Source organism: Helianthus annuus, chromosome 4 (genome assembly GCF_002127325.2).
Source record: "Helianthus annuus cultivar XRQ/B chromosome 4, HanXRQr2.0-SUNRISE, whole genome shotgun sequence".
NCBI classification, from domain to species: domain Eukaryota; kingdom Viridiplantae; phylum Streptophyta; class Magnoliopsida; order Asterales; family Asteraceae; genus Helianthus; species Helianthus annuus.
The window spans coordinates 190,478,668-190,493,815 of NC_035436.2; the positions used below are offsets into that span (position 1 = coordinate 190,478,668).

The following is a 15,148-nucleotide window of genomic DNA, read 5'->3' on the forward strand; positions in this document are numbered from 1 at the left end:
AAATAGATGCATCAAATCAGCTTTTGCCAGAAGTGATACATAAAAAGCTCATTCAAGTTAAGCCATATTGGTTTTGTAAAACATTATTTGATCCTTATTAATTAACTAAGTATTTACAAAACCAATCATTCAAGCTAAGTCTTAGTTCACATTAAACAGCCTAAAATAATGAGGTTTCGAGTGAGATCTTGACTGAGTTATGAGATCTCGAGTCATTATGAGGTCTCGAGTCGCAACCTTGTTGTTTCGAGTCGGAACCATGGTCTCGACTACTGTATTTTATGAGATCTCGACTCATAATGAGGTCTCGAGTCGCAACTACGGTCTCGAGTTTTGAAGATTCAAGCCCTTAGTCGAAACCTCAGTGATCTCGAGTTGAAACTTTATGGTCTCGAGTCGAAACTCTATGGTCTCGAGTCGAGACCGTTGTCTCGAGTTGTAAACATTTGAGGACCCTTATGATTTTGAGTCGAGACCTGATGGTCTCGAGTCGTAATCTGATGGTCTCGAGTCCACTGTTAACAGCTGTTATTGTGATAAGTTGGAAATTTGAATTTTAAGGGATTATGGGATTTAGTTTCCTATTTTAATGTTGATCTAAATTTATCTAAATATTTCAAAATAATATCCATTTAATTTTATAACAGATTTCGAAAATTCTAAGAGATAAATTTTAGATCAAAACTAGGAAAAACACCCAATAATCTAAATTTAATTCCAAAACTTAGGGGATTTTCGAATTTCTCATAAGAACATAAGATGAACCCTAAAATTAAAACATAATTCTGGAACCCGAAATCTGAAAATTAAGGCTTCTATAACAGATTTCGGACATGTTGATTTTAACCCTTATGATTTCTAGTCACTGATTTAACATTCTTTTTCCGAAAACAATGATTTCGGGTCATGACTCGAAATCGGCTGATTGTGATTATGAAGTTCAAAATTTCTGTTATCATGATTTCTGAAACACTGACTCGAAACAGTAACTCGAGAACAGAGTTTCGAATTTTATTAAACTTTGAAAATTTATGTTTTCCAGATTTCAATCCCATAATAATGGATAGGAAAACATAAGTGATTAATCAACATATGCTCTGATACCACATGTTGATCAGTTCTGTTTAAACATAAGAGAAAACATGTAAATAATACCTGATATAGCAAACAGGCCAACAGAGAATCCAGTTAGAGACGCAGCCACGGAGTTCGACATATTTGTCAGCTTGATCTGGTTCCCCTTTAGGATGTATCTTCTTGATGGTAGTACCGAGTTCTTTAGGGTTGAAGAACTCGTAGTAATGGAGAGAGAGGAGGCGATTTTAGTGATGATGTTATGAATTGTCTACCCTAATCCCTCTCTAGTAATCTCCTTATATACACCCAAGGGGAAACCCAATTAGTTAATTAGGGTAATCTGGCCCATCAACAATTACCAACTAATTTATTATAGGTTTTATATATTTTGATCTATATTATATAAATGATAATGATGACTACTAGATTAAATATAAATAAATAAATATTTAATCTTACATGATAGTAAAAGTTGACTGTGGTTTTTCTATAACATGAATACAAAGAATATAAGGTAAGTGTATTATGAAATAAAAATAACTACACATTTTCTTTTTAGTTTAGCTAGGTACCAAACCCAGGTCATTGGCATAGACACTCCCACACAGTGGCGAAGTTTGAGAATTTTCATTGGGGGGTCGGAAGTCACCGAACCTAAAAATTCTATATAAGTAAATTTTATTTTTATAAAACCGGGGGGTCGAAAACGTATATACCTAAGAAATTTACACGAAACATACATACATAACACTACTGAGCGAAAAGTTCGGGAGGTCGGGCGCCCCTCCCGGCCCCTTGAAAGCTGCGCCCTTGCTCCCACATATCAACAGGCTAGTTGCGTTGGTCGGTTGGTCGATAAATTTATACTTTGGCACTTAAGGTAGGGGTGTTATTGTGTTAACAAACCATCAAAACTAATGAAACAATCCAAATTTGATGTAAGTTGACCGGATTATAATATACACGTCTTGGTGCATAGTTTAGATTTGACAATTTTCGTTTTGAAACCTGAAACTGGTTCTATAAATGGAACTAATCGTTTGGCATTTGTTACTTGTATATTTTTTCGGTTCATGAACATAAACATACGGGTGGGTATATCATAGTTTGATATTTTTTAATTTATTGTTTTCAGAAATTAATATAAAATCATGATGTGGGTGTGAGGGTGTCGTTGAGACGTGGTTGGTGGGACTTGGTTTTAACTTCAAGTTGGTCCCTATACTACTCATAATATGCAAATCGATCCCAAATTTTAATTTTAACTTATAGCATGGTGGTGTTAATGTTTATAGTCCGATAGTAAATTAGCGGTCCTCATTAATGTCATGGTTATTGTCTTTTTTTTTTTTACTTTAAAAAAAAGACAATAATCATGACATTAATAAGGACCGCTAATTGATAAAATCTAAGTAGTTATGAATCACTAAGTTGGTTACCTTTTATTTAATTTAAATTTAAATATATTCAATAGAAATGCACATAGCAAGTTAATGCATGGATGTAATTCAATGTCGGAAAAATTATTCTTGTTTGAAACATACACAGTTAAATATGGTTGTATCATATATAAAGATTTACATCTTAGAGGTAATTTAACACATTTTTTTAACTACAAAACTACAAGAAAAAAGTGTTTATATAACAATATATATAATTTATCAGAACACACAATCATCAAGTTTTTTCGTAACCTTGAGAATCACTTATTAAAAGATTCACAATAAATGTAGCTTGCTTTAAACGTATCTTTAACAGTTCAATTAGTCTAATATTTTAAACTCTAAAATAAACTTTCCATACACTATATAACGAATTCAACTTCAAATAACATCAAACACTCTTAATCATTTTATTCACCCTCTTAGAAAGTTATATCAAAACTAGGGGTGTTCTTCGGTTTTTTTTATTCGGGTTTTTGGCTAGAAAAAATTGACCAATAACCGAACCATTTAATTTGGGTTGTTCGGGTATGGGTTATCCGAATTCGAGTTAGTTCAGGTCGAGTTGTTCAGATTCGGGTGGCTTCAAATTCGGGTCGGGTTTCGGATAAAAAATGACAACCCTAATCAAAACACATATTAGTTCATGGTTGATATAACAAAATGACCAACATCTAGGGCCCTTTATAGCATAATCTCAAAAACTAAAAGGAGCTAAACGTAACATCCTCCCATTATAAAAGCAGCAAGAGATCTCCAATTCTAGTGTGCCAAACCAAAACCAATCTCCAGTGTGTTGTGAAACCACAAGATCTGAACACACAACACACTGAATCTTCTTCTTCATCTTCAGATCTCCCTAAAATGAAGGTAATCGAGAAGATTCTCGAGTCCACAGCGGCCGGAGAGGCCGGAAAAGTAGTCTTCTCGTTCGAATTCTTTCCACCGAAAACGGAAGAAGGTGTTGAAAACCTATTCGAGCGAATGGAGCGAATGGTGGCTCATGATCCTACATTTTGTGATATTACTTGGGGCGCCGGTGGATCTACGGCGGACCTGACGCTGGAGATTGCTCGGAGGATGCAGAATTTGGTGTGTGTGGAGACGATGATGCATTTAACGTGTACTAATATGCCTGTGGAGAAGATAGATCATGCGTTGGAGACGATTAAGAAGGATGGGATTCAGAATGTGTTGGCTTTGAGAGGTGATCCGCCACGTGGCCAGGATAAGTTTGTTCAGATCCAGGGAGGCTTTGCTTGTGCTCTTGATTTGGTAAGTATTATATCTATTCAACATGTGTATTCTAACCTAGTTAGTTATGTATGAATATGTGATTTTGATGTGTAAGTAAGTGTGTAACTAACTGACTGATTGTTGAGTTGTTGATGTTTATTCACTAGCCTCGGACCGGCATAAGTAGTTACCGATATTTTGCTTCGAGTTACTAGTAGTAACCTATTGAATTGAGGGATTTTGCCCATTTTAGTTCATTTGATAGTATAGGTTTTACATTTATGAGATATGTGAAGTAGATTATAGGTTTTTTTAAGATGATTTATGTTTTGAAAAACTTTGTACATCAAGATCTTGCTTTTGACAATGTTCTGATTAGTTGATTGGATTTGGGTTTGGGATTTTGAAGCCTCATAGATCATTGAGTTACATACACTAGCTGCTGATAATCTCAGTTCTAGGTCCTCATTATATTTGTGCATTATTAGGTGTTGTGTTTTAAGTCGAAACATGTTAGTTTACTGGGATTGTGATTTGTGAATCACTTGCCTGGGTATCACTAATTGCTTATTGAACTGAGAGATTGTGAAATCTAATATCAGGGTGTAGTATTGTTAATATCATGGTTTCCAAAAACGTTTGAGGCGTGCGTCTCAAGGCGCGCCTCGAGGCGAAACGGCTAAAAAAACGAGTCTGAGGCGCGCCTCATGGTGTTTTTAATGTATACGCGCCTCATGGTGTTTTTAATGTATATGCGCCTCAGAGGGGCTGAGGCGCTAAGAAAGTTGCGCCTCAGGTGCGCCTTAGGGGATTTTGATAGTTGTTTTTGATGTTTTTGACTTTTTGTGGCAATTTCAAATTTCAAGCATTTCATGTCCTTTTTAAGTGTGTTTTTGATGATTTTGATGAATCTGATGATGAAATTAGTTAGTATTATTATTTTTATAATATATATAATTTTTATATTTATTTATTAATACCGCCTCGGCCTTACGCCTCGTTTCGCCTCGAGGCTTACGCCTCGTGAGGCGAAGGGAAAACGCCTCGAAACTCGTTTCCGTTCTTTTAAACCTTGGTTAATATGTTATAAGATAGTTTTGGCCATTTTAGCTCATTTTATTATGTAATTGGTGTCATACATTAGTTTCTCTTCTATTCAATGTAACCCAGAGCGGAAGCAAAAACACAAAAATTAGAGAACACACTATTTAAGAGAAAAGTAATATATTTCTTAATGTATAAAACACTACATCAAGCCCCCTTTTTATAGGGTGAATCAAAATTTGGTAGGTAGTGCCAAATCTTGGGAAGTCAGTCAAATTCGACATAATATAATTGAAACTATACAATTATTTTACAAAGAGGTTTAATATTATCCAGGATTCATGCAATTTTTATAATCAAAACAGAATCAATTAAAATCATGAAAATTAGGTTCAGATGATAGAATTTGGATAGAGAGTCCACCTATGGCTGTTTGTCACAACGTCCGTCAATAATTTTATGGGCCCTGAACTCTAGATAAATCAGAGTTATGATTGTAATAATCTCGTATAATAAGTAGTTTTGAATTTGAATGTTTGTTGGATTTTTGCAGGTGGAGCATATCCGCAAGTCATATGGCGACTATTTTGGCATTGCTGTTGCTGGTTATCCAGGTTGCCATCTCATTCCATCTGTCTTTATGTATAAACAACTAAATTTCATTAACATGATATTGGCATTATCCGTAGATGTTATCCGATTTGTTATTTTAGGGTCGGTAATTTCGTAATTTCTGTTTTTAACAAAGTCTAATACTTTTGTTTCTCAGAGGCACATCCTGAAGTCATCGAAAGCAATGGTATGGCTACACCGGAAGCATACGCAAAGGATCTTGCTTACCTCAAGAGAAAGGTATCCCTATTAACAATTTAAATCATGAGTTGACTTTTTGAACTGTAGTTGGAGATAGGGCTGCAAATTAACCGAACGAACATGAACAGGACCTTGTTCGTGTTTGTTTGTTAAGGAAGTATATGTGTTCACGAACTGTTCATGAACACTTACCGAACTAGATTTTATGTTCGTGTTCGTACGTTAAGGAAATGAATGTGTCCGTGTTCATTTGTGTCCTTTTGTTAATTTTAGGTAACGAACATCCATGAACACAAACGAACACAAACTAATGTTCGTGAACATAAATGAAAACAAACGAACACAAACAAGCGTTCATGAACTGAATATATAATACATAAATCATAATACTTAGTAAATAATTTTTTTGCTGGAATTTTGACGTATTTGGAATAAAATATTGGAGTTAAAATAAATGAACACGTTAACGAACGTTCACGAACACAAATGAACGAACGCTAACTTATATATGGGATTTTACGTTGCAGGTTGATGCTGGAGCAGAGGTGATTGTCACTCAGCTTTTCTACGATGTCGACAATTTTCTCAAATTTGTGAACGATTGCCGTCAAATTGGAATAACGTGTCCTATTGTTCCTGGAATCATGCCCATCAACAACTATAACGGCTTCATTCGCATGACTGGTTTCTGCAAAACTAGAGTATGCTGTTCTAGACTTCTAGTCCATTGTTTTTATATATCACGTTACTATTTTAAATTGGCCTGAAAGTGACGTTTAACTACTACAGATCCCATCTGAAATCACGGCTGCTTTGGAACCCATCAAGGATAACGAGGAAGCTGTTAGAGCTTACGGAGTTCACCTTGGAACCGAAATGTGCAAGAAAATTATGGCTAGTGGAATTAAGACGTTGCATCTTTACACACTTAACATGGAGAAGTCTGCACTCGGGATTTTGACTGTAATAATAAATACCTCTAAATTAATAACATTATTTACTTTATTAAATGTAAACTTACATCATTTACTTTATTCTCTAAATTAACAGAATCTTGGATTGATTGAAGAAACCAAGATATCAAGGCCGCTGCCATGGAGGAGACCTACCAACCTTTTCCGCCTTAAAGAAGATGTTAGGCCAATATTCTGGTATGCAACATAAACATGAATTTACAAGACGATTTATTAACACTTTTTACATTTGTGTGATAACTTCAAAATACTTGATTTGTTTTTTTTATGTTGACAGGGCCAATCGTCCAAAGAGTTACATAACAAGGACTGCTGGTTGGGAGCAATATCCACATGGGCGTTGGGGCGATGCTTCTAATGCATCATACGGAGCGTTGACTGACCATCAGGTACATACAGTTATTAACTTTTGTGCATGTCTTGTAAATATGCTTTAAAATAAAATTATAAATCTTCTATAACATATGCTGTGAATCTATGAGCAGTTCATGCGACCACGTGCACGTGATAAGAAAATTCAAGAAGAGTGGGTGGTACCTTTGAAAAAGTTTGATGATATTTCCGAGGTATGGTCTATATGTATAAAATTATTCAATATTTGGAGCTTAATTAGTAACATTTTGTGAAACGAAAGAACCTAATCGGACTTTTTGTATCAGAAATTCATGAAATACTGCCTTGGGCAACTGAAAACCAGCCCGTGGTCTGAACTCGACGCACTTCAGCCGGAAACAAAGATTATCGATGAACAACTAGCTTCGATAAACCTCAAGGGTTTCCTCACCATCAACAGCCAACCGCCCGTTAATGGAGCGAAATCGGACCTCCCAACCGTTGGTAAGATTTTATTTGAGCATAACCTTTTCCATTAGGGGTGTGCAAATGGCGGTTCGTTCGGTTATTACCTTTAACCATATCCGTAACTGCTAGTTTCGGTTAAGGAATTTCTTTAACCATATCCATAACCGAACTTCGATTCGGTTAATCGGTTATGGTTCGGTTTCGGTTAATTAACCGTTCTAAGTTTGAACTAAAATTTAAACTAAATGAACAAATTAGACAATTATCGTCTGGTTACAATCGTTTTTAGAATTAAAAAAAAAGACAAAAAAAAAAAAAAAGAAAAAAAAAACCTTACACATGCATAAAATTAGTCAATTTTATACAATTATTATTTTTAAACATTTTAAAACTAATTATATAACATAAAAAGCTTTTGTATGTGTTTTTTTATGTATATAGATTTTGATTCCTTGAACACGTATATTTTAAATATAGATATATTTTAAAAGCATATCTTAATTCATTTTGGTTCGGTTCGGTTAACGTTTGGTTATGGGACACCTTTAACCATATCCATAACAGACTTATGAACTTATCAGTTAATCAAATAGCATTATCCATAACCGTCGGCTAATTCTGTACGGCAGTTCGGTTATCGGTTAATTTCGGTTAACGGTTAAGGTTTGCTCACCCTGTCTACTAAAGTGATGTCACTTGTTATGGTTTTGAAGGATGGGGCCCAGCAGGTGGGTACGTTTACCAGAAAGCGTATGTAGAGTTTTTTTGCTCGGGTGAAAAGTTAAACGCGCTGGTGGAGAAAACCAAGGCATACCCTTCACTCACATACATAGCAGTGAACAAAGACGGGACTTTGGTGTCCAACGTGGGGAAAAATGACGTGAATGCAGTTACATGGGGAGTGTTTCCCGCCAAAGAAATCATTCAACCAACCGTTGTTGATCCTGCGAGCTTCTTAATATGGAAGGATGAAGCTTTCGAAATCTGGTCAAGAGGATGGGCTCAATTGTATCCTGAAGATGATTCTTCTAGATCACTTCTTCAAGAGGTTTGTTTTCTTCTCTTGCAATTTCGTTATGAACGGTTATTTTTTTTTATTTTTTATTTATTTATTTATTTTTTTTACGGTGACTTATAATTTATAAACTGTTGACCCTTAATGTGATTATTTTGGGAATGGGGTTACAGGTACAGAACACTTACTACTTGGTAAGCTTGGTCGATAATGACTACATCAACGGCAACTTGTTTACTGTTTTCAGCAACTTCTAAACTTGTCCGGCGAATCAGTCTCTATAGAGAAAATGAATGTACCTCTTTATTTTTTACGTGTTTTATGTATTGTAAGCAACTAATCGATCAAAGAGAGGGCATACGAGCTCACGGTTACTTGGTATGAGGGCGAGTAATAATGCATAAATGCACAATGTATCATCCTATCATTGCTTGCAACAGTTTATGTATTATGTGTTATTGGGTTTTGTTACATAGTTTTTTCTACTTCTATTGGAAGATGTGATTTTGTTTTTGTGTTCAACTAGGTTGTTTCCATTGGCCGCGCGTTGCGGCGGCCACACATTAGTTGTTTCTAGTTAACGACGTATTATGTGACGCGTTAATCATATGAAAACACGTGTTTCGACGTTTCTAATCTAAACATTGTGGTTACAAAGAAACAGAATCGAACCCGAGTTGGTCCGTTTAGTGATGGATCAAATCGTACAATTACTCGAATTTATACCGCCGAAGGAAAAACATATTATATTCCACCCGACTCATTTCTGAACAACCAACCGAAAACGTATTATATTATACCAAGGCCGTTTTCAAATAAGTTAAATACAACTGTGTTTTCAGTTTCTTACAACAAACTACCGAATGCAATTTATCTAGGCTAAAGTCCACATATTCACCTTATAATAATATAATATAACATTAAAACAACTGATTAAATTTATTAAGTTATACGCTAATAATATAATATAAAAAGCTCAATAAAATAACTGATTATAAAAAGCGCATTAAAACAACTGATTAAGTTTATTAAGTTACTAGCTTACAACCCCGTGTATTACACGGGTTGAATGACGAAAAATGTAAATTATAAACTTGTATATAATCCTTATTAATGAAATGACTTATTTAGATAAATTAGTAAAACAAAAGAACAGTTATGTTTTCGTTACTTCTACATGTGATTAGATACTTCATTAGTAATTATTGTTTATATCCAAATAATATATTTTATCTTAACAAATATATATGGTTAGGGTAAAATGAAAACTTATACGAGTTGTAATAACTTAAAGAACTCAACCTTACAAAAGGTTTTTTGAATTTTTTACAGAGGGTGTGAATGAGCGGTTAGAGACTCAAGGTGTTAAACTTTTTTTATTTTAGATTCAAGTGATTAAAACCACTAAAACATAGGGACTCAAAAAGCAATTCACTATTAACTAAATTTGAAATTATACGTTTGATCTCTAACTATATTAAATAATATTATACTTATTATATTATTTGATACATTTATATTTGTTAGAGATAATTATTAATTAAATTTGAATTTAGACGTTTATCTCTAACTATATTAATTAATATTATATTATATTTTACGTATAAAATTAATATGTAATACTATTATTAAAAGGGAGGAGAGACACCAGAGAGTGACATGTGTACAAAAAGATTTTCATTTTATTAGTATAGAAAGATTCGCACATTTTGTTAAATTGTCTAATGTTTTTTCTTTTGCTAACGTTATCTTCTTTTTTTCAAAAAAGGTTTTTTTTTTTTCATGCTATAACACTACATGCATTAACGAATTAATTATACATAAATGGGGCATTAACTATTTTAGCACATTTTTTTACAACGTAATAAATTTTACAAAAAGAAAATATATAAACTTTCAAGTTGGCTTTTCACCTTTATCAGATCACCACGTGAATGTGGTAATTAACTTCATTTAGTTCTTTAACAACATGCCTTCTAGCCTATCATCTCTCTTCACCCAAACACCCAACCCTCTGTCCCTCCACCTCCATTCTGCCACCGCCATACCCAGACATCATCCATGCGTCAGCACCGACGATCGTCATTGTCTGCTAGCTCATGCCTCTTTCTCTCTGTCTTCAGTGATCGTTAACCTCCTCCGACCAAAAATCCAAGATCTGTAGAAGGTGGACGTTGAAGAAAAGGTGGAAGAGGTTTGAAGTTGTGATGTCGCGGTCCTCGCCGACCACCGGAGATGGTGGCTCTCCCTCTCCTCTTTCTCTTGTGCAGCTCCATCTTGTTCTTTCTGCATTCCCGGCTTGTACTTTCATATGTGCAGCTATGATAGGAATCGTATGTTAGTTTCGCTTAAATAGTATTTTGTAATAGTGGAAGGGGGTTAGTGTAACTAATACTTTTATAAACAAGGCATTAGTCATGTTAGAGGGGGGAATAGAATTGGCTAGTTGTTAGGCTCATTGCCTTGTGCATGAGAAGGGCTTAGCCCTGGGACCACTTGTGGTAGTTATCCTGTAGATCTTCGGATCATTTCTTTCCATTGAATACAATCAGCTTCTATTGATTTCATTTTCTCTATTACATCATTCATATCCTATCATTGGTCCGACCTACCTTTCTGCTTTACTTCAAATCACTTCCTGCTTCAATCAGATCTCTCTTCCATTTTAGGATCTGTGTTTCAGTCAGCTCATCGCTCAATTCTAATTCCAATTTGTTTTAGATCCAACGTCCGATTTCTTCAACGGAAACGCCGGATATTTCTCAATTTGAATCAGATATCCCTCAATTTTTGGATCTATCTTCAATCAGATCCAACTTCCGCTTCAACATCGTTCACTTTTTAATTCCAATTCGTTCCAGATCTGCTTCAATTTCCGCATCTTCTTCGTTCGATTTCATTATCGGATTTCATTCCCGATTTATTTTCATCGCTCGTCTCAATTCTCTGTTCCTGTTCATTTCCGATTCCAATTTCCTTTCAATTTCCGTTTCAATGTGGTGAATCATAACGCTCGTTTGGATGCTCATGAGCAATTGATTCAGAAACTTCAGGGCGATTTGGCCGCTCAGTCGTCGCGTTTGGATTCCATAGCGGCGGCTCTAGAGGCGGATCGTTTGGAGAATTCCGAGTTCCGTAAAATGATGGCGGGTTTTGTACAACAACAGGAGAAGAAGATGGCAGATGACGGGTCGTCAGGCTCTGGAATTTTCGATTCCGGTGGTGGATCTCAGGGTCCTTCGCATGGCCTTCCTTATGCGGTGAAGAAGGTTAAATTACCGGAGTTCAATGGGTTCGATCCTCAGGGGTGGATTACGAAGGCTTGTTTGTATTTCGAGATCAACGAGACGCGGATAATTTGCGTCTCAAACTCATTCAATTGAGTATGACGGGGGTAACTCAGTCCTGGTTCACCATTTTCACGCAGCTGCGTCCGGCGATCACTTGGCCTGATTTCCAAGGGGAATTATTGTCACGCTTAAGCGGATTAGCGATCCACAATCCCTATGAGCAATTGGCTACCATTAAACAAGGTGATTCTATTCATGACTTCATCAATGATTTTGAATACGTGTTATCCTTGGTCCCTCGTTTACCGGAGTCTCAAACTCTTGGCTATTTCATTGCGGGTTTGAAAGAGGATGTCAAACAACATGTTCGTTTGCATCGCCCCACTACTTGTTTGGATGCTATGTATTTGGCCAAAGATGTCGAGTTGATGCTTCGGCCATCAGATTCCAGTTCTTTGTTGTCTCGTTTTCGGTATTCTCAACCTGTCGGGCTGCCATTGGAAGGTTCCGGGTTCAGGCATCATTCATGGGGTACTAGGGTGTCCAAACCTGTTGGAAATTCTGGCTCGGTTAGTGGATTTGGGGTTGCAGGTTCTCGTGATCGTGGTATTCGCTCCTTATCTCGCACCGAGTGGGAGGAATGTCGGAAGAAAGGACAATGCTACAAGTGTGGACAGCCTTATAGTCCTACTCATACTTGTCCCAATGGTAAACTTCATGTGATGTTGCTCGGCGATGATGAACCGGATGAATTCGAAGGGCTGCATTTTCAGTTGGAACAATTGGATGATGGACAATCGGATAGGGGTACTCACACAGCTATGGGGTTTTCTACCAAGCCTTGAGGACAAGGCTTGTGTTATGGGGGGAGTATTGATAGGAATCGTATGTTAGTTTCGCTTAAATAGTATTTTGTAATAGTGGAAGGGGGGTTATTGTAACTAATACTTTTATAAATAGGGCATTAGTCATGTTAGAGAGGGGGGAATAGAATTGGCTAGTTGTTAGGCTCATTGCCTTGTGCATGAGAAGGGCTTAGCCCTCGGACCACTTGTGGTAGTTATCCTGTAGATCTTCGGATCATTTCTTTCCATTGAATACAATCAACTTCTATTGATTTCATTTTCTCTATTATATCATTCATATCCTATCAAGCTACCTATTGTACTTTCTGCTTGTTTGCTTGTGCACCATATAGTACTTGACACGTGGCCAACACTATTGCATCGACCTTTGTCTTTAATAGTTATACTAGTACTTTCACCTGCCGCGCGTTGCGACGGCGTCCAAACTTAACATAACTCGAATTTGTACCATTAAATTTTTGACGCGACTCGTTTCTAAACATAATCTACGTCAAAAATGTATACTAACTGAAAACGCACATAAAAATAAGCACGAAAACATATTATATTTTACTTGACTTATTACCGAGAAAAATTACGTTGAAACGTAAACCATTGTGGATTATGCCGAAACGTGCTAAAATAAGCACGTAATGAAATAGTGTTTTTTTACCTCATATTTTTTTTAAATTATACCATAAAATCAAGTATATTTTTATCTTTAATATGAACACCATATTGCTATACCTTTTTTTTATTTATAAAAGTGACTTTTAAAAAAGTTACCAAAAGGTGTTTTATAATTGTGCTGATAATGTGCTGATTATGCGTTAATTACAATATAATACAAACAAACACCAAAATTAGATATAATCAGCACATCTGATGTGCTGATAATGGAGAATGATTGAGAATGTTGTGCTAACGTCGTTTATGTTGATAATGGAGAACGATTGAGGACGATGTGCTAATAATGGAGAACGATTAAGGATGTTATGCTAATTATATAAGTTGTGCTGATTATATTTCTTGTGGTGGTTTCTACAGGTTGGTTCGATCATGAGAGTTATTAGATCATGGATATGTTAAAAAAAAATTCAAAATTTGATTTGAATTAAACTTGCATGGATTTAGGGATGTTTTAATAATTATTTTTAATTAGTTATAAATGAATATGGTCAAAAGGTCTAAGTTACCCCTAAATTAATTTTTATTGAAAGATACTTGTCAATTATGTGTTGATTCTTATGGTTCTTACAAATATAAGTGGTTGTATTTGATCCCATTCCTATTTTATAATGATGAGAAATTCAAAACAAAAAATAATTTTTTTTTTGTTGAAAAAGTATAAAAACATATGAAACACGTATAATGAAAAACGATATATGTTATGGCTTTCGACAGGCTTTTAAAATTTGTGTTTTATTTTTCACATATAAGAAATTAGGCATCAAACAATTTAGTTGTAAATATGTAATTAAAAAAATTTACGTCATCCATAAAAAAATGATTAGAATCAATATTGTAGACAGATGGCTTTATTGGAATTAGACATGAAGATCACGTCACATCTGTCTACCTCTCTATCATAAACCATTTTGTCCCCACTCTATAGCTCCTCTCAATCAACATCTTTTTCTTCCATTTGGTTGGGTGAGGGCAGAATAGTAATTTGGTCTGTGCACCGATCCTTGTGTTTAAGATAGATATAATAATTGTTCACAAACATGAAACATTCTCATTTTACTAAATTGCGATAATCATCTTTTAAATGTTTGGAAGATAATATTTCTGATACAAATAATCAATTTTATATGAATTATAACTAAACAACAAACATTGGCGAAAAATTTACCAATTTAAGAGTAGGAAAACCCGTTCAGGAAATAAGATTAACATAAATCAGAAGGACCTACCTTCGTTCAACAGCTGTGTGAGTGAAAGAAACGAACCAGAGAGATTAGGGCCTTGATTATGTTCTGAGCGAAAAGTAAATTGCATATCTGGGGGTTTTAAACCCTAAATCGTCATCAAGAAGACATGTATTAGGACACTTGGCAATTTCTAATCAAGTTTATAACTAAAATCATCATCAGAGAGATATGCTTTAGAACAACTGGGGATTCATAGATAACAGCTGGCAATCTGATGGAGAGGATAAAACTTGGTTGTTAAAGTATTTATATTGCGGGTTTTATTGTGTTTTGGACGATTATTTATTACGAATGTGATAACTACGAAGGTTTGTGATTTTTCAGGTTAAACGCGTAATATGGTGAAGTTAGAGTGGTTAGAGATGAAGCGGAATGACCAAAGTTAATAAACATAGTAAACGGTGTTCTTTGGGATTGGTTTCAGGCCGAATGCTAGATTGGAGTTGCGAGAAAGATAAAAAGTTTGAAGTCTAGGGGCATGTTGGTAATTAAGTGGAAGTTGACCTTTATACTTCACAAGTTGGCAGCAGGTCTAAAACGTAGACTACGGTTTCAAAGCGCAGCCTACGGTATGCCATAACAAAACAAACAGAAATAATGTAACGTAACCTACGGTCAAACAAACGTAGGATACGTTTAGGAAAGAAAGGCATGCCCACGTGATGTTGGTACGTTAT

At 35.4% G+C, this 15,148-nt stretch overlaps 1 protein-coding gene across 1 annotated transcript; it reads left to right on the top strand.

Annotated features, from left to right (window-relative positions):
* Positions 1-3,275: 3,275 nt before the first annotated feature.
* Positions 3,276-8,919, top strand: LOC110937588 (methylenetetrahydrofolate reductase 1). The gene is made up of 11 exons (XM_022180032.2): positions 3,276-3,794; positions 5,353-5,413; positions 5,569-5,651; positions 6,140-6,313; positions 6,402-6,575; positions 6,663-6,763; positions 6,864-6,975; positions 7,072-7,152; positions 7,246-7,423; positions 8,101-8,435; positions 8,576-8,919. The coding sequence occupies exons 1-11, from the start codon at positions 3,384-3,386 to the stop codon at positions 8,657-8,659; spliced, it is 1,794 nt and encodes a 597-aa protein (XP_022035724.1). The 5' UTR covers positions 3,276-3,383; the 3' UTR covers positions 8,660-8,919.
* The last annotated feature ends 6,229 nt before the right edge of the window (positions 8,920-15,148 follow it).

Excerpts from the sequence above, each read along its gene's own strand:
- LOC110937588 (XM_022180032.2), top strand. The coding sequence starts at position 3,384 with ATGAAGGTAATCGAGAAGATTCTCGAGTCCACAGCGGCCGGAGAGGCC. Across the intron at positions 5,414-5,568 it reads TGCTGTTGCTGGTTATCCAG|AGGCACATCCTGAAGTCATC; the intron begins GTTGCCATCTCA and ends TTTGTTTCTCAG. Across the intron at positions 8,436-8,575 it reads CTAGATCACTTCTTCAAGAG|GTACAGAACACTTACTACTT; the intron begins GTTTGTTTTCTT and ends ATGGGGTTACAG.